General features: G+C 46.7%; 1 protein-coding gene across 1 annotated transcript; it reads left to right on the top strand.

Annotated features, from left to right (window-relative positions):
* The first annotated feature begins 1198 nt into the window (after positions 1–1198).
* SLC20A1 (solute carrier family 20 member 1) lies at positions 1199–15579 on the top strand. Its single transcript, XM_037038699.1, has 11 exons — positions 1199–1375; positions 1611–2208; positions 2339–2479; positions 2666–2751; positions 7286–7382; positions 9779–9898; positions 11337–11606; positions 11717–12275; positions 12863–13048; positions 13601–13685; positions 14467–15579. The coding sequence occupies exons 2-11, from the start codon at positions 1875–1877 to the stop codon at positions 14626–14628; spliced, it is 2040 nt and encodes a 679-aa protein (XP_036894594.1). The 5' UTR covers positions 1199–1375; positions 1611–1874; the 3' UTR covers positions 14629–15579.
* Positions 15580–18898: the final 3319 nt, after the last annotated feature.

Below are 18898 nucleotides of genomic sequence, written 5' to 3' on the forward strand. Positions count from 1 at the left end.
AATATCTTTGTTTCTGCTCTTCAGTGAGCAGCTGCTAGAGGTGGCAAGGGGAGAGGGAGGGCTCTAGAACATTCTAAGCCTGCTTGGTCTTTCTGGTTGGAATTCTTTAGTCTCACTACAGCCCTGACAAGAGACCACGACCTTACTCTTCCATGGCCTGATTGTCTTAATCTCAAGCTGTATAATGAAATGCCACCAAATGTGCAGAGCAAATTTTATTAATGTGAAAACCACACCATAAAGCACATAGAGACCAGAAGTGAATATATCTTCCGGGTGAGAGGCAAAGAGAACATGACCTTCCATACTGCCCTACATCCTAAAACAGGTATTTTCAGGGATGAGCGAACTGGGAATTAGTATTTACTGATTTCTAGTCACACTGAGTTCTAGTCACACTGAGGCTGCGACCACGCAGTTCCTGTAACTAGAAATCGGTTCCTGTCCAGAGTTCTAGTCACACTGCGACAGAGACACTGAATTCCCGATACGAGGCAGGTACTGATCGATAACAACTGCCATTCGTGGCGCAGCGGGAGATTTGGGTGACGCAGCGCAGCGAGCAGGAGTCAGGACTGGACTCCGAATCGGTGTCCTTTTTCACACACCGCCCTGCCGCAGAAATCACAGGCGTTCGTCGGCGTACACGGGGGACCGTCAGCTCCCGCAGATGGCTTATTCCCGTGGCTGTCCATTCTGCCTCCACCCGGTGCTCGGCTGCGGGAGCAAAGCCAACGCGTGAGCGTCTCCCTCCTCCAGGGCGGGGCAGCACCAGTCTGGCCAAGGGCATCACGGGGCGACTACTTGCAGGGACTCAACCCGCAGCGTCACCGACCAGGTGTGGACGCCGGACGCAGCGGGTTTCAGATGCGCTTGAAGTGCGCCTTCAGCACGGCCCGCTCGGTAAAACCGCAGCTTAAGGGAGAAGCCAGGAACAATCGTGGTCGCTGCATCCCCGCAGACCAGCCCGGCAGTCAGCCGGCTCTGCCACAAGGCCCTCCGGGAGCGGCAGCTCGCCTCCTCCCAGTGTGATCAGCTGTTCTTGGAGAAGTAGCCTCCAGCGCTCCACCGGCCAATGAGCGCCGCCGCTGGGTTTTCCCGCTGGGCTGTCCCGGCCCGCGGGCTTGAGTCATCGAGGGCGGAGCTCCGGCCTCTCTCGCGCGCGCGGGCGCGCGGCGGGTCACGTGGGCCGTTCGCAGTCTATAAGGTGCGGTGGCTGGGGGTGCTGTCTGGGTGATGGCTGCTGGCGTGCGTTCCTGGTTTGTTCTCCCCGGTTGCTGAGACTCCTCCGGCTGCTTCCCGGAGATCCCAACCCCACTTGCCGTGTGCTCGTCGCCTGGACCTCCCCGTCTCCGCTCCGCCCTGGTCTTCTGTGGTGAGTGGGGCGTCGCGATGACGGCACTCTCCCGGGTGGGGTTCAGGCCTCGTGCTGTACACCTCCACCCAGACCGCGGCCTTTTTGGCGGTCCCGGCGCGCGGGAGCAGGAGCTGCCTGTTCCGGTGTCCGCCGAAGGCGCCTGGGCTGGCGCGTGGAGGGGCGCGCCACGTGTTGGCCGGGAGTCCTGCCGCGGGCGGTGGGCGTAAGCCAGCGTGGTTTTGTGTCCTCCCAGGATGATCTCGCGTCCCCGCGTGACCCCGCCATGGCCTTCCGCGCCGCGCCGCTAGTACCACGGAGCCCGAGGCGTCCCGGACCTCAGACACCCGCGCGCAGCGTATAGCAGTGACCCGCCCGGTGTCTGCCGCAGTTTACAGTATTTAATTTTATATAATATATATATATTATTTATTAGAGCGTTTGTGATACCTCATACTCATTCTGTTTACACGCCTGAAAGCCGCGCAGTAGTTGTTGGTTAAAGACGCTGCTCTTGAGGATGGCGACCACCGCGACTACGCTGGTGGCCAGCACCGTGGCCGCCGGCCCGCTGGTGGATTACCTGTGGATGCTGATCCTGGGCTTCATCATCGCCTTCGTGCTGGCCTTCTCCGTGGGCGCCAATGACGTAGCGAATTCGTTCGGCACGGCTGTGGGTTCTGGGGTGGTGACCCTGAAGCAGGCCTGCATTCTGGCCAGCATCTTTGAGACCGTAGGCTCCGTCCTATTGGGAGCCAAAGTGAGTGAGACCATCAGGAAGGGCCTGATCGACTTAGACATGTACAAATCAAGCCAGAAGTGGCTGATGGCCGGCTCAGTCAGTGCTATGTTCGGTAAGTTCTGTGACAGGTCATCCTCTCCGTGTTGGGTGAGCAAATGCCCGTCCTGTACTTTTCACCTGAGACTGCAATGCGTACATAATGGAATTTTGCCATTTACTGATAAAACTTGACTGTGTTTCAGGTTCTGCTGTGTGGCAACTGGTGGCATCATTTTTGAAGCTTCCCATTTCTGGGACCCATTGTATTGTTGGTGCGACCATTGGTTTCTCTCTTGTGGCAGAAGGGCAGGACGGTGTCAAGTGGTCTGAACTGGTAAAAATTGGTAAGTTTAATTCAGAATGGCTTCTTAATGTTTTTTTCTTGGCATGGTCTGGGGTATTACATATGGGAGCATATTGTGTAAAAGGGAGGGACACACTAAAGTTATGAAAACAATACTGAAATTGAAAGTGTGTTTTGGTTCCTGTTTTTCATTAATTGACATTTTTCTTAATGTGTTCTATTCCAGTAATGTCTTGGTTTATTTCTCCACTGCTTTCTGGTATCATGTCTGGAATTTTATTCTTCCTTGTTCGGGCATTCATCCTCCGTAAGGTAATCTTTCTCTCCTCCTTCCCCCCTTTTATGACCTTTAACGAGTCACATTCAGTGGTATTCAAACCAATAGCTTTCCTGTAAATGTGGTTGATGTGTGGGTATATGGTCTTGGAAAGTTGAAAAATTCTTTAGTCTATACACCTTTTATATGTTGCTACATTCTCTGAAAGAAGCAAGCTTTCTGTACCTAAGAGGGCGTTCAGGAGGGAACATTGGATGAGTGCTGTGTTGTACCAAAGAATAGGGGAGGCTGGGAGTGGAAAATTAGGGAAGTGTGTTTAGGATTGCTCTGTCTAACTGTATGTAGATTATTACTTTATAGGATTTTTAAAAAATTTAAATTTATTGGGGTGACATTGGTTAATAAGATCATACAGATTTCAGGTGTACATTCCTATGACACTAGGTCTGTATATTGCACTGTGTGCCCACCACCTAAAGTCAAACCATCCTCTGTCACCATATATTAGGCCACCCTCCACCCCTACCCCTTCTCTCTCACTTTCCTCTGGCAACCACGGCATTGCTGTCTCTGAGTTTCAGTTTTATATCCCACATGAGTAAAGCAGATTACTACTTTAAACCACCATTGTGCAGACTGTTTTGAATCGCAAGCTTGGGGTTCAGCAAGTCACAATGTTCCCTGTGGCCTTTTCTTAGCACCACTGAAGTAGTGTGGGTCTGCTCAGTTGATTCAGTAGAGCTGATTATCGTGGCCTCTTTATAAGCTTCTTGGTGGGGAGTCTGCTTCTCACAGTGACTAGACTGTCATTTTTCCGACTAGGTAAAAAGAACCAGTAAAGGTAGTTTTTGTCTTGTTTTTCTTGGCCAGAAAAATAATCCAGACAGCCATTTAATTTCCTGTCCACTTGAAAATCCCTTTTCAGGGACCCGATAACGTCTCTTTCATCAAGAAGTCTGATGCTGGCTCCAAAGTGGACAAGAAAGGGTGTTGTCATTGGACTGAGTTACAGCAAGAATAAATGCATTTTTCTAAGGAAACAAAGTTGTCCTTTTTCTTAGGTGAATAGCTCTTAACTGTCCATTGTAAGTTCATAAAAATGCTTCTAAACTGTAGAAATCTGAGTGAAGGAAGATAGGTAGCTTAATCCTCAGGAGTGAGAGGAATATGTTTAGACTCATTTGTTGGGTCCAGTTCTAGGCTTCTCTAGGGAAGGATTTGAACCCCTTCTCTCTAGAAACTGTGACTGGTGAACTGATCCTGATCACAGTTTCCCATGGCATGAGTCTGACAGAATAAAGCAGTTCAGTACTTTGAAAACTTACAACATTTGCAGCCAGGAATAATTTAAGCGGGAACAATTCATTGGTATTTACTGACTCAGAGTGTGGTGCTGTTTATACAGCAGGCCAACATGACTGCACCGACTCGTCCCCTTCCCACAGCTGTCTCACCTGACGATGTGATGCTTAAAGTGGAGGCAAACCACTAGGCCCAGACTGGAGGTTTTAGTGTCCTTGTACAGTCGCACAGCCTCACCCCAGAGAACCCGGGGAACTGACAGAATCGCTGGTTAGGGATCCTGTTCATGTAAAAGTTTTACACCAGGTCTCTGTTGATTGGTTATTGGGAAGCAGATGCATCTGATTCTGGAGGGGTCTCGTGGGTCTTGGGACAAAAAAACTTGCCTTCTTTCTGGGGAGTGGTGGGACTCTGGCGTCCAGAGGGAGGTTTTGAGGTGCCCAGACCTCTTGTTTGAGGAATGCATGCCAGGTGTTTTACCTCCAGTGACTGAGAACTTCAGTTAGATGTATTAACTTCTTAACCCTGCAGTCCTTGTTTGAGTGTGAGGGTGGACACGATCAAGAGTGATTGAAATAGTGTTTTAAAACAACATTGAGGGTCTTCCTCACCTTTAACCCCCTCTGTCTTCCTGCCCTGGGGTGCTTGTTCTTACACATCCACTCTGTGTCCAATGTTTCAGTTACATGCGTTTTCAGGCAATGAGTGTGCATACTTCTGGTAAGGTAGGTTTTAAATCTCAAGAGACATCCTTAGGTAACTTTTGGGGGTCCTGGCTGTTAAAATCTTCCAACCTAAGTTTTTGTTTTGGAAATTGTCATTGAAATTGCTTTAAAAACAACAACAACAAAAAACGTTATTTTTGGAGAAGGGAAGGGAGGGAGAAGGAGAGAGAGAGAAACATCAATGTGCAGTTGCTTCCCATGTGACCCCCACTGGGGGCCTGGCCCCGAAACCCAGGTGTGTGCCCTAGACTGGGAATTGAACTGGCGACCCTTTGGTTCTCAGGCCAGCACTCAATCCACTGAGCCATACTAGCTAGGGCTGAAATTGCTTTTTAAGAAGTTTCTGTTCTCTAAACGTCTGTTCCAAGGGCATTGAATAGTAGAGTAGGAAAAAACAGAATGGAGGTGTGATACCGCTCTAAGGGCTAGGGCAATAAACAGGAATAGGGAAAAGGGAAGTTTTCCTGTTGGGTATTTAAATTCTAGTCAAAGAAAATGGGTCTTTCAGTATTCTCCCTTCTATTAGGAATCATATTGAATATATCTAGGACATCTCTTCAAACTCAGAGGAAGCTTCTCTTTTAGACAAAATTTACTGGAACATTCAATATGTAAAATATAAAACTATTCTGGTTAAAGATGGGAGGGTTATGGAGACCCCTTTCCTAATCCACGTAAATGAAAGATGAGACACATTTCCAGGTAAAGTTTTGGGGGTGGGGCATAACAGGAATAAATGGTAATGAAAAAAATACAGTAAAAAACAAATTAAAAAAAGTTTTAAGGGAGTGTTAGATGGACCACAGGGTAATAAGTATTTCATAAAATTGTCAGCCCTGGTTACCTCTTGGGAGTGACTGAGGAGTCTGGAGTGAAAGGGAGAGCTAGGTTGCTGAGGCTTTTCCTTTTTCTTGGCCTTTTATGAACCTTGACTTTTTAAAACCATGAGCCTGTCATTTCATAATAAATTATTATTAGTGTCATTCATTCCCTTTCCTATCCCCAGGTGATCTGTTATTGGTTAGCTTGGAGTATGTAACTGTGCTATACAGAAAAATAAACAAATACGTGGGCTACTTCCTCTTTGACCAACCAGTTACAGTTTGATTTGGTACCAGAATACCAAATACTATTTGAAAATCTGTTAAGAGAAGTCCCTACTTAAGTCTGTGGAACCCTAATGGGTTTTGATTGGGGTGGGGGTCTTAAGTTCCTTGGAGAGTTTTCTTGAAACCATGGATAGTTCTAAAAGAAAAATGTATACACACCTCAGGTTCATAACGTATCAACTGCCCTTGGGAGTGTGACCCACGTCAGTGAGTTGCTCGGGGATGCTTGAACAGTGCCGGGGGTCTGTAGTTGCTTGTTTCCATTTTGGCTAGTGACCGGTAGGAAGGGGGCTGAAACTCCAGTGTGCTTTCAGTGGGGGCCCATCTCCACCAATGTGGAGCTAACGTTACAGCTTAGCCTTTCTGTGTGTTCAGGCCCATGTTCGTCATTCTTTCAAGTGTTTGACTTCAGTGTTTTCCTGTAGAATTAGTACACATTTCTTATCAGTGGAACTCTCTTCTCCCATCAAATTGGCCTCTTTGCCAGTCCTTAAATACTTAAAGCTTTTGCCTCAGGGGCTTTGCACTTGCTGAAATTGTTGTCTGGAATCCTGCCCGCCCCCGGCCCCCCCCCCCCACTCAGGTACCCTGGGTGTATACATGCTTGTTGACTTATGCATTTGTGTCTTTGCTCCACTGGTATTCATCTCCCCTTGAATTAAAATCTCCTCCTTCCATGACTGCCCCCTTACCTACACTTTATTTTTCTTTATGCCTTTAGTCAGAACTTGGTATTACCCTGTGCTAGAATGTAGTTGTTAGTTCTTTGAGAGCAGGAGCTCGGTCTCATTCACTTCTGTATTTCAGTGCCCAGAATAGTGCTTGGCCTGGTCTGTTGAATGATAGGTAATCTAGTGCGGGATTGGTTTTTATTTTAGCACTTTGGTAAATCATTACTAATGGTGTGTTTATCAGATATGTAGATGAGGTGATTGTTAATAAGTAGGTATATTCCACAACATACTGTATTTTCAAGAAATCTTTGCAGGTATATAGTCAGGTGGGAAATGTTCTAACATCTCATTGTCTGCTTCTTGACACCTCTTATAAATATCTAGTGCACCTTCAGGTGTGTGCTTAGATTTATATCTGGACAACAGATTTATATCTTAGGATCCTGGGTGTTGAAACTGGTTTTAGTGACTGGTAGTCACTAGTATAGGTAGTCTTGTTAAAACCTGGGCAAAAAAAACAACCAAACAGAAAGTATGCCTCTCCTGCAAAACCAAACAAACTTAAATTCAGGCAGCTGGAGATCAGCCTCGATGGCCAGACTTACAGGAACAGAGGTAGGAAGCCTGACTGGCTTTGGGAACTAGTGTGAAGAAACAGGTATTGGCCCTGGAATTCCTGAACCTGCCCTTTTACAAGACTCTAGATATGGGTTAATTTTCACAGCTTATCAAGGTGTTAATCTCAATGTTATTTTGCAGGCAGATCCAGTTCCTAATGGTTTGCGAGCTTTGCCGGTTTTCTATGCTTGCACGGTTGGGATAAACCTGTTTTCCATCATGTATACTGGAGCACCTTGTAAGTACAAATCAGAATATTTAGATGTAAATTTAAAGTTGTTTACAAAACTTACATTAAATGCCCGATTTACCCCTTTTTGCTTTACAGGGCTGAAATCTCCTAGAAGGTGGCTGGCCTGCACCCATTTCAGAAGGCTGCAGGCTAGTGTATGCTGAGTTAACCTAGATAGTTTTTCAACCAAAGAGACCTGCTCAGATTCTAAATCACTACAGACCTTTACTCTTTAGTCTTCACAGGACCCAAGATAATACAGTCTTCTCCCTCCCTTTCTCCTGTCTATGCTGAAAGTACTGGCATTGGTAGGGGCCTCAACTGCCGACTGCTGAAGAGACCTTAGTTATATCTGGTCTTCAGTAATCAGCCACTTAGCACTGGTGTGCTGGCTATTCTCATTTTTCTCTCCCAAAGGGAGCTACTTTTGTTTCTGAGTACTAAATTTACTCCCCTGAGCCTGCTCGAATGAGAAGAGTTGGGATGTTTAACACCTGGTCTGAGTGCACGTGGAAGAAGAATTCATGCAGCTAAGAGGAAGAGTAATTTGTGAGAATGTAAAGATTGAAGTACTGATTGTGTTGGGGCTAAGGCAATTTATGGGTTAAATTATCATGCATGTTTAATTTAGCAACTGAAAAAGATGGACAACTTGTGACTTGTCGGTTAGGGCTGTGCCTGTGCTGATCAGCTCAGTCATGTGTCCAGATTCATTTGGTGTGAGGGTCTTTGACCTTCAAGTCAGTGCTTTCCAATTTTGACTGATGCACTGGATGAAATACATGTGCGGTGTTGCCCAGGACATGTGCCCACAGCAAGGAGGAGGGGAAAGAGGTCCTGAAGCTACTCAACTTTGCAGTGATGCTGTGCACTCGTATTTTCAAATAATTCTTTTTAGTTTAGTTTTTTAAAAATATTTGTGGCCCACTAAAATGATTTTACTTCTGACTAATGGATTACCTCACTGAAGTAATAATCACCAAACAAAAATGGAGTTAGTTAAGTATATTGAACTTTCGTCTTTATTCTAGTAATAGGGGAGAAAGTGGACACCTTTATGAGAATACTGATCTTCCTCAGGGCGCACCAGCCACCGTTCCGTGTAGTGCGGGCACAGCGAGTTCGTGCAGCATTTGCACTCTGTTTTCGGTTGGGCTTTTTGTGCTAAACTAGGACGTTTCTGAGAGGCTCTCAGCGCTGCTGTTTCATGTGGCGGCAGCAAAGCTCGTAGTTGAGTGAAATTAGAAACTACACTTTATGTCATTTTTGAAAAGGGAACTTGGATATTTTTGTTCTGACCCTTGTGGATTATGTACAATAAAAAAGCAGTCTCATTTCCCCTTTTTAACATGGAACGTGGGCAAATTTAAATTCTGTTGGAAATAGATTGGATTTCATGTATATTTTAGTTTATATGACTTAATTACATGATTAAGCTTGATAACAGGAATTAAAATGGAAATATTATAGTTGCTGTAAAACTTTCATTTTGAAGGGTCCTCAGTTTATAGCTGATTTTTAAACAGTAACCTTTTGGGGGTGCCAGAGAAATTTCTGTTTTTTATAAGTAATTTAATTCCTAATAAGCAAAAGAAAGCAGAACAACCATAGTAACTGAGCTCTTCTTGGATAAACTAGAAATTATAATATCTTAGGCTTAAATAAGATTCTTTGGTGTTTTGCTTCTGTTATTAATAATACACTTGAAGCCTATTGGCATTTCAGTGATAAGCAGATTGTGACTAATATTAATGATTCCTGAGCCTTCTGAAAAGTACACAAGTTTCTAAGATACGGCTTATGAGTGAAACTACCACTAAGCTTCTTTTCTTCTGTGAAAGATGGTCTTTTGAACTGTTCTAACTTTTTGATAGATAATATCCCCGTTTTTTGTCTTAGTTTGGTAATGAGTCTAAGAGATAACCTGGTTAAAGGATTTTGCTGGAGGCCAGCACAGTGGCTGTGGTGGCCGCACAGAGAATTACATTAGTAGGACAGATGTGACTGCGGGCACCCACGAAATCTGCTCAACCCCTGTCTGGAGGGTGTGGGTGGGGTTCCATTTTTTTCATAGTCGTTGTAGGTTCTCAGAGTACAATGATCCCCACCATCGTGGAAAGCAAAGAAAGGAAAAAGGCTGGTTTGGGAAGGAGCTTGGAGACGTCAGTCTAGTGGGTGTTTACAGTGGGCTGTAGCGATGTGGGTTTCAGGTGACAACGGGATTTCCCTCCTGCCTGTACAGCCGCAAGCACAGTCGTAGTAGATCCTGCGGACCTGAGGCTGGCAGCTGCTGTCAGGGTGTAGGGCTGGCTGGGGGGGCCTGAGTCCTCGCAGGAGGGTTTACTCGCTGTTGCAAGGGCTGTAGCCCTGGGGGTTTCAAGATGCACCATTTTATTTCCTAGTGCTGGGCTTTGACAAACTGCCTCTGTGGGGCACCATCCTCATCTCGGTGGGATGTGCAGTTCTCTGTGCTCTTATCGTCTGGTTCTTTGTATGTCCCAGGATGAAGAGGAAAATTGAACGTAAGTAACACTTTGTAGCAGAAAATCTAACTTGTAATGTTGTGCTTATTACTTATTGTTTGGCCGCCTGTACAAATCCACTGTTTGGTTAGATTGGCAAAGTCAGAAATTTTAAATGGGTATTTGAGGGTATGGGGTTATTTTTCAAAGTTCTTACTGACTTAAAATGACACGAGACTGGCCTGAAGCAGTGTGGTGCCTGTGCTTTGGACACACGCTGGGCATTTAATTTATGATTTTGCTATACCTTGATCACTTGCCAGTGATAGACAAATACAGACTTTGTAGCCTACGGTGAGTGAGAATACTTAAGGACACTTACGGGTGCCTTACTGGAAAATGAGGGGCAGGTACAAAATGCTTTCATAGGGGAAACATTTCCTGAATTCAGTGTGCCACTTCAGATTTAGACATTCAAAGCTACGGTTAATGTATATATCTGAATTGACAGTTCTCTGAATTGTAGCACAGACTGTAAAGGTGAACATTTTCAAGCATCAGGCGTCATTCAGGCAGGCTATCACTACACACAGTATCGTGTAATTAAGCATGAAATAAATGTTGGTTAGTGTCAGTCTCAAATCTTGTATTTTTTCCTTCCTGGTGGAATTCTCTTAATAGAGCCTCTCTCTGCCCTTTTCACTTGCAAATGCCCAGTTAAGTGGCTTAGTTTGCGCTCTGGGAGGGAGGCAGCCCTGGCTACAGTGGCCTTGGGAACAGCCCTGTGTCACGAGGCCCCACTAAGGCGCCTGAGCGCGTGGTGGGAGCAGGCCCTTGGAACTCGCTGACCTCATTTCCCCTCAGTCTGGGAGAAGATGACACAGGTCTCAGTGATGTTATATATCCTGGTCTGTAGCTCGACTGCGATGCCTGAATGAACATGTAAGGACACTGGGCGTTGGTGTGATGGGCAGAAATTACTCCCACCTGGCTGTGGAATTTAGACTCATAGACATACCTCTGTTTCACAGAAGTGGAAGTTAGAGTTGTCACCTTCAGCTGCCCGCAACTGAACACGTTGCTTGGCTTGAACTCATGGAGGGGATTTTGGGGGAATTCCTTTTTTAAAACATGAACTAGATACAGTCCAAATTTTTCACCCTTTACCAGGCCTGGTTTGAGTCACCTTTCACTGCAGAACAGGCTGGCAGGGAGCTAAGCACGGTTTAAGTGTAAAGGGTTTGTACAGCACGAGACACAAGACACTCTGGCCCTTTATGCAAAGACTTTGTAACCTCTGATACCAGGTGTCTTGTGTTGCTGATTTCCTCCCCCAAAATAAGAGATGTGGCAAGTACAGACAAGAAGGTTATTCTGGGTATTTACTGAAGTTCACATATGTTCATATTTTGAGATGGATTCTTTTTGAGGTGGAGAAAAGGGAGAAGTGGAACAGGTTGGTGTGGTCAAAACCAAACACAAACTCCTCCTTTTCTAGGAGAAATCAAGTCTAGTCCTTCAGAAAGTCCCTTGATGGAAAAAAAGAGTAGCTTGAAAGAAGGGCACGAAGAAGCAAAGCTGTCTCTCAGTGACGTTGACGCCAGGAGTCCCAGTTCGGGGACGGGGCCTGCCACCGTGCCCCTGCGGGCTGCAGTGGAGGAGAGGACTGTCTCCTTCAAGCTGGGAGACTTGGAGGAAGCGCCGGAGCGAGAGCGACTTCCCAGCGTGGACCTGAAAGAGGAAACCAGCCTGGATGGGGCCATGAATGGTGAGTGGAATTTCTTGGGGGCGGGGAATAGTTTCACTTTTCTGCTGGTGTGGAGGCTCACTGGGTCCTGGTGCTCTTTGGGTTCAGTGTCACCTTTCGTACTTGACCAGGTGCAGTGCAGCTGCCGAATGGGAACCTCGTTCAGTTCAGCCAGGCTGTCAGTAACCACATCAACTCTAGTGGCCACTACCAGTACCACACGGTGCACAAGGACTCCGGCTTGTACAAGGAGCTGCTGCACAAGCTGCATCTCGCCAAGGTGGGCGACTGCATGGGAGACTCTGGTGACAGACCCTTGAGGCGCAACAACAGCTACACTTCCTATACTATGGCGATCTGTGGCATGCCTCTGGATTCATTCCGTGCCAAAGAAGGGGAGCAGAAAGGTGAGGAGATGGAGAAGCTGACGTGGCCGAACACAGACAGCAAGAAGCGAATTCGAATGGACAGTTACACCAGCTACTGCAATGCAATGTCAGATATTCACTCGGCCTCTGAGATGGACATGAGCAGCAAGGCAGAAATGAGCCTGGGTGACAGGAAAGGAAGTGGCAGCTCTCTGGAAGAATGGAACGACCAGGACAAACCAGAAGTGTCTCTCCTCTTCCAGTTCCTGCAGATCCTCACGGCCTGCTTTGGCTCATTTGCCCACGGTGGCAATGACGTCAGGTCAGTGGCTTTGAAGTCTTGCTCCTCTCTTCCTGTTTTCATGCTGCTCACGTTTTCATAAGGCTGAGCGTGTGGCCACGGTGCTGGTGCTGTCTGTGGGCTCTGAGGGTCTAGGTAGGATAAGGCAATAGCAGTTGTGGACTTAACAAGGACTAAAATTTTTGTCTTTAGAGAAGTTTTTTGGATGATAAACACAGATATTGTTTAGAGAAGTTTTTTTGTATATGGAAACGGGACCCAGTTGTTTGATAAGAAATTCAGGGGTATAAGATGGAAAACTTACATTAATTCCCTGAGGGGTGAGTTTGCAGGCCATTGGCCTTGGTTCTCTGGTTCACAAACTGTCGTTGGAGTCCTTGGTTGCTTTAGGCTCCCTGTGGGCCGAGGGGCCCCTCAGGCACGGCGCCCTCCCCGAGCGGCTCTCCTTTTCTTCTGTTCAGTGTGTGGGTGTTGCTCATTTCCCGTGAGACAGACGTGTTTGCTAAGTGAGCTTCAAGCTTCACTCAGGACAACTAGTAAATTACTGAGCAAACTGGAGCTTGTCATTTCTGCCTAAGAAGCTATCTCTGCTCTCATTTTTCTTTCAGCAACGCCATTGGCCCTCTGGTTGCTCTGTATCTGGTTTATAACACAGGAGATGTGCATTCCAAACAAGCCTCCCCGATATGGCTGCTGCTGTATGGCGGTGTTGGGATCTGCATTGGTCTGTGGGTCTGGGGGAGGAGAGTCATCCAGACCATGGGCAAGGACCTGACGCCGATCACACCCTCTAGGTAAGCCGGGCAGGCGGGCCTTGTTCCTAGGTACATGGCACTGTGTGGTGCTACCACACCAGTCACTCTTTAGGTGAAGTAACCCAGTTTGTAGAAGTTTTTGATATTCTTGTTGCTGTGAACTATTTAGATTTTACTTACTGTCTGGCCCCTAAATCTAACTTTGCTCAAATACTTACTCAGCTCCAGTGGTCTCACGACAGCATTAACTTTTTCTGGGAAGATAGGTGTGCCCAGGGCGAATTGCTGTGCATGCTCAGCCTTTGTTTTATTTGGGAGCCAAGACTGACGTTTTTCAAATTCTTCGAAATAGAGGGTAAATGTTAATAATGGGCTTCCAGAAAACCTTCAAACCTAAAACGTTAGAGGAAGGGAGAAGAGAATCCGCAAGGACTTATGGAAAGTAGATTTCAAAGACTTCTAGCAAATTAAAGAGGCCCGTGGAGGCCTTGTCGCTGAGTGGGCGCCGTGAGATGGCGGTAGCCGTGAGGCGGTGTTGGCTCCCGCAGAAGTCCGATTCCAGTCTTGACCGTCATGTCTTTGTGTCTGCAGTGGCTTCAGTATTGAGCTGGCATCTGCCCTCACCGTGGTGATCGCGTCCAACGTTGGCCTTCCCATCAGCACCACACACTGTAAAGTAAGTGGGGTGGCACGTGCTGCGTCGTTTGAACGATTCTGGGAATAGGAAGGCTTTTTTCCCCCCTGATACTTTGGTTTAGAAAATTTAATGCAGTGCAGCGTTGAAGAGTGGCGAGTTTAGGATGTGTCAAGAATAGGAAGGCTTACGTTTTACAGTTTCTTGTGTCTGTTGCTCTTACTGAGGCAGATCATACAAATTCTCCCCAGATGATGCAGAAGTCCTTTCATGTGGAGCCAGCAAGTCTGTGAGGCCTGCTGGACAGTGGAAAGGCAGGGCAGTATTTAGAGCCTGTTGGGGGCTGAAGCGTATAGGAGCGTATTGAGCCCCTATGGTTGCCTGGCGACCACGTAGTCATTGCCGGGACAGGAAGAGACACTTCCCTAAAGAGGGGGATTTAAGTTGGCTTGTCGTGGAGCCTGTGAGTCACCCTTTTCTTTCAGCATCTCTTGCCAGGTGATCAGCTATTAGGTCTAACATCAGCCTCCCTCTAGAAATGATCTTTGGAAAACCTACAGCTTAAAGTAACCTATAAAGCAGCTAATTATTATTAGTGCAGTTCACTGAATTCCAGTAGCTCAGAAGGGAAAAAGGAAGTGTTCCTTTCCTATCATATTTTACCCCAGTTAACGGATTTAATGATTGAGTTTTCATGTTGCCTTCAGTCTAGTTCAGCAGATGGGGTTCTTTATTTACTTTAGGTCCTGTGTCTCTTTACCAGGCTACCATTGGCATTTGGGTAACCATTGGTAACCAGTACCCTTGCTTGTTTTTCTCCTAGGTGGGCTCTGTGGTGTCAGTTGGCTGGCTCCGATCCAAAAAGGCTGTTGACTGGCGACTTTTTCGAAACATTTTCATGGCCTGGTTTGTCACAGTCCCTATTTCCGGCCTAATCAGCGCTGCTATCATGGCGGTCTTCAAATATGTCATCCTCTGGCCCTGACGAGTGGCTCGATTGGGCATGGTCCTGCAGAGCGAAAGGTTGCCAGTCCGTTTCCTGGTCAGGGCACATCCCTAGGTTTCGGGTTCTGTCCCTGCTCGGGGCACGAGTGAGAGGCAGCCGATCGATGTTTCTCTTTCACATCAATGTTTCTCTCCCTCTCTCTCCCTTCCCCTCCCTAAAAAATAAATTTTGAAAAATGTTATCCTCTGAGCGGGAAGCCATTTGAGATGAGAGCCGTGTCATTTTGGGCCACCTTAGCATCCCTGCTTCTCCGAGCAACTGCAGTGTTACAGAAGACCCAGGACAATCTTCAGAATTTGGGAGCTGCGAGAACTGTTCTTGTGCTACAATTGCTTTTGTGCTAAATATGACTTGTTTCAAAACTAGCTATTTAAATAGCCAGGTCTCCACTGGTTTCTATTGGCTGTGACTTCCTGTACGTATTTATCTATCTTTTGTACCCAGCTGCGATTCCATTATGTTTTAATGAAGATGACTTGTGATTTTTTTTAATGCCATTCAGAGCCATTTGACAGTGTGCTCTGCTTGGTGGCGTCACCAGCTTCTGCCCGACACGCACAGGGACTTAACAACAAAGACATACCTGACGCTTCCCTCGTAGCCTCTTAGACATACAGTCCCTTGCACTCAGCCCTGCTCTCGGCAGTGGTGGGTTCTGCTGGTGTTTGTGGGGACTTGTGGAGGGACAAGGTTCTTGGGCACAGTGAGACATTCAGTTAGTAACTTGTTTGCAACCGATTTACTGACTTGCTGCCATGAGGGAGTAGGAAGAAAAGCCTCTGGCAGTCGTGGTTGTTTCTTTAAGATTTCTGGCAGTGTGGGATGAGTGAATAAGTGGAGCGTGGACTCTGGGCAAGTTAGATGGGACAGCCTTTCATGTTCATCTGTCTACCTCTTAACTGAATAAAGAAGCCTACAGTTTTTAGAAAATTTGTTCTCGTGGTTTTTGTTGTGTGTGAGGCATGGGGGTTCCTGATCAGTTGCTCTTACGCCGTTAACGAGTGGGACCTACACGTCAAGTTCTTCACTCCTCCCTGTCAGGTTCCCGTGGTCTCAGGATACCTGACACCCACCAGGGGGACTACTGGAAGTGTGGCATTTTTCCCTTTGAACATTTTTTTAAAGAACATTTTTCCAATTATAGTTTGATATTCAGCCTTATGCTAGTTTCAGGTGTATGCATTTTTTCTTTAACTAGCACAGCCTGGACATTTTCATGTGGGCATACGCAGATGTACTCACTTTTTAACATGCACAAGGATTTCCGGTTCGGATGGACTATTTTATGATTGTTTCTAGCTTTGCTATTAGAACAAATGCTCTGGTGCGTGTGTGTGTGTGTCTGGTGGTCTCAGTTTCATTTAAAAATTCTTGGTGTTGGATTTTTCAGTCCTGACCATCATCTCGTACCCCTGGTCAGGATTCTTAATGGAAAGTGTTCCTTTGCACACCAGGCTGATGGGTTCTGCCTCGAACTAATTTTGGGAGGATGTTTTTGGCAACCAGACTAACAAGGATAAGATAAGGTTCTGCCTACCTGTGCCTGAGGGCTCAGACCACTGGCTGGGTGCAAGCCATGGAGCTGCTTAGACTCAGTGTTTATCTGGCCCTGCTCTGAGCTTCTGTGCACATTTAGCCCTTGGGACCAGCATAGGGCTCATTTTTATTTTGTAGATGATGAAAGAGGCCTGGAGAACGTCCGTATGTTTTACAATGAATTTTAGCAGAAAGCGGAAATTAGTTTTAGCCTTTGGGGCTGGCTGGGGTTTGAGGGAGGAAGTGGGACTGTGGTAAAGGGGAAACTGGTGGCACGCCCTGAGCTGAGGGTTCTGGGGGAGACCCTCTGAGCTGCAGTCCTGGCTTCCTCTCCTGGAGCCAGATGGCCCCACACTGTCCAGACCCTGTCTACCCTGTGATTGAATGGAGAATGGTAACCCTCTTCACCGTCCTCCCAGTGGCTCCGGGAGGGACAGCTGGGAAAATAGTAGAACCAAGGACATGAAGAGCACCTGGACCTGGGGGAGAGGGACCCCAGGACCGAAGGAGAGACCGGAGGAAGGGATTCTGCACAGCTGAATCACATGACATTGCCCGTCATGGCCAGGGCAATGTGGAGTCCTCACCTATTTTTCTTCCGCACGTATATTGCCTTTAAATAACCACCCCCTCCCCCCCAAAGGTGTGGGTTTTGTTGTCTTTTAAATGAAGGTCCTATGTGTGCATAGTAAGGATTCAGCTAGGTTGTGACAGCTGTGGGTCTGCCATTGCCATTTTCGACTCTGCTAAGGCTTTCAGTCCTGGTTACTCTGTCCCATTGACGCTGAGTCCAGACTTCCCTTTGCACACACAGACCCTAACCCCCCACCTGCACTGTATAACTGAGTCTTAGTGTTGGTTAAGATCAGTATTCTGAGTAAAAAGGGCCGAGCTGCTGAGTCATACGGTGACTGTACATTTTGTTTTTCCTGCAGTAAGTTATCTTTTTGTTGTTGTCACTAATTCATCTCAAAGCTCCACTGGTTGTCTGATTTTGTCTCAGGACCTTCACAAGCGCCAGGAGTGGTCTCCATCGCTTAGGGAAGCCTCCCTCACAACTTCTGATCTGCTCCAGTCCAGACAGGTTGCACGTCCCTGTCCTGAAATCTTCCTTATCATTCTGGGGATTTCTTTTATCTGCCGTTTTAAACGTCCCATTTCCTGTAACCCATTCTTCTTCTCCCTTTTTTTGTTTATACCTTTGTTTTGTGGAGAATACCCTCTAGCAGCTTCCTGAGAAGTGTTGGGAGGATTTTTTTGAGACTGCATCTGGATGTGTTTTTTATTCTATGTCCACATGTAATTGACAGTTTGAGGATAGACTCTAGGTTGCACATGATTTCCCTTCAGAGTATTGATGGTACTGCCTTACGTGCTGCCGTGAAAGTTCAAATCCTATCTGATGACTTTGTGCGTGTGACCCACTTTCCTCTCGGAAGCTCTTTGGGATAGTTACTCCTTACTGTTGGAAACCTGACCGTGAACTAGTTCATATTTCAATGGGCTGACTACCTCACTCCTTTGAAGCCCGGAAATTCACATCCTTCTGTTCCTGGAACTTCCTGAATTACCTTGGTATCCCCTCTCCCTCCCTCCCTCCCTCCCTCCCTCCCTTCCTCCCTTCCTCTCTCTCTCTTTCTTTCTTTCCCTCTAATTTCCCAGGTTTTTTTGCTCATTACATTTTTGTTTCTCTGACTTTGTCCTTCACAAGGATAATGTCCTATTTTGTGGATGCAGTCAGTATCTCTTTTTTGAAAATAATGATAATTTTAATTCATTCAAATGCTTCCTATTTTTCACTCTGGCTTTTTGCTGTGGCTTGTGTCATGCTAAAGGCTTTCCTAGTCTGTGTCATCTCATATTTAAGAGCTGACCAAAATGCTGGTGGGAAACTCAGTACGTGGGAGGCGTAGCTGACACTATGTAGCCTTTGTCTCAGGCAGTGGTTCTCAACTAGTTGTGATTTTTGTTCCCCTGCCTCCCAGAATATGTGGCGGTATTCAGAGTTTTGGTTGTCCCAGTTGGAGGATGCTTCTGGCCAAAGATGTTGTCATGAACACCTTCCGGTGTACAGGGGCGGCCCCCACAACAAAGGATTATCTGTTTAAAATGTCCGAAGTGTCGAGGTAGAGAAACCCTGCCTGGGCAATCTGGTGGACTGTTTCTTGGGGGAATCCTGCAGAATAGTCAGGTCTAAGTCTGACTCTCAGGGCTGTGGAGCTGGGGGAGAAGAGGTCACTGTTCCTTGTGTACAGTTGTGAGTACACAAAACAGTTTATTTTTGCATTATTATGTACTAATTACTGCATTAGTTTCCAATGAACAACTGTAAACCCACTTTTGCCTTGCCTGTATTCATATCTCCCTTTTTTCAGTGTGGGTAGCTCTGGCTGTGTGGCTGCAACATGTATGAATTCAATACCCCAGTTTGGGTAAATACCCAGTCACCCAGTGGCACGGTTCAAGTTTCAGCTGCTGTGGTACATTAACGGTAAGCATGTGCGTGATGCACAAGCGTGAATGCTGGCTCTTCGGTCCAGAAATCGCATTTGCAGAACAGATGCACGTCAGCATTGATGACCTACCGAGCCTGTTGGTGATTGGCTGCTGTGCAGCTGTTACTCCGCTCACGCACAGGTGACAGAGCCTGTGTTGGTGTGGCCTCCTGTTCTCCCAGCAGGAGATGCTGCAGGGATGGTGCTTTCAGCAGCAC

The sequence above is a fragment of the Sturnira hondurensis genome, unplaced genomic scaffold, assembly GCF_014824575.4.
Source record: "Sturnira hondurensis isolate 20B ecotype Veracruz unplaced genomic scaffold, ASM1482457v3 Scaffold0002039, whole genome shotgun sequence".
Classification (NCBI taxonomy): Eukaryota; Metazoa; Chordata; class Mammalia; order Chiroptera; family Phyllostomidae; genus Sturnira; species Sturnira hondurensis.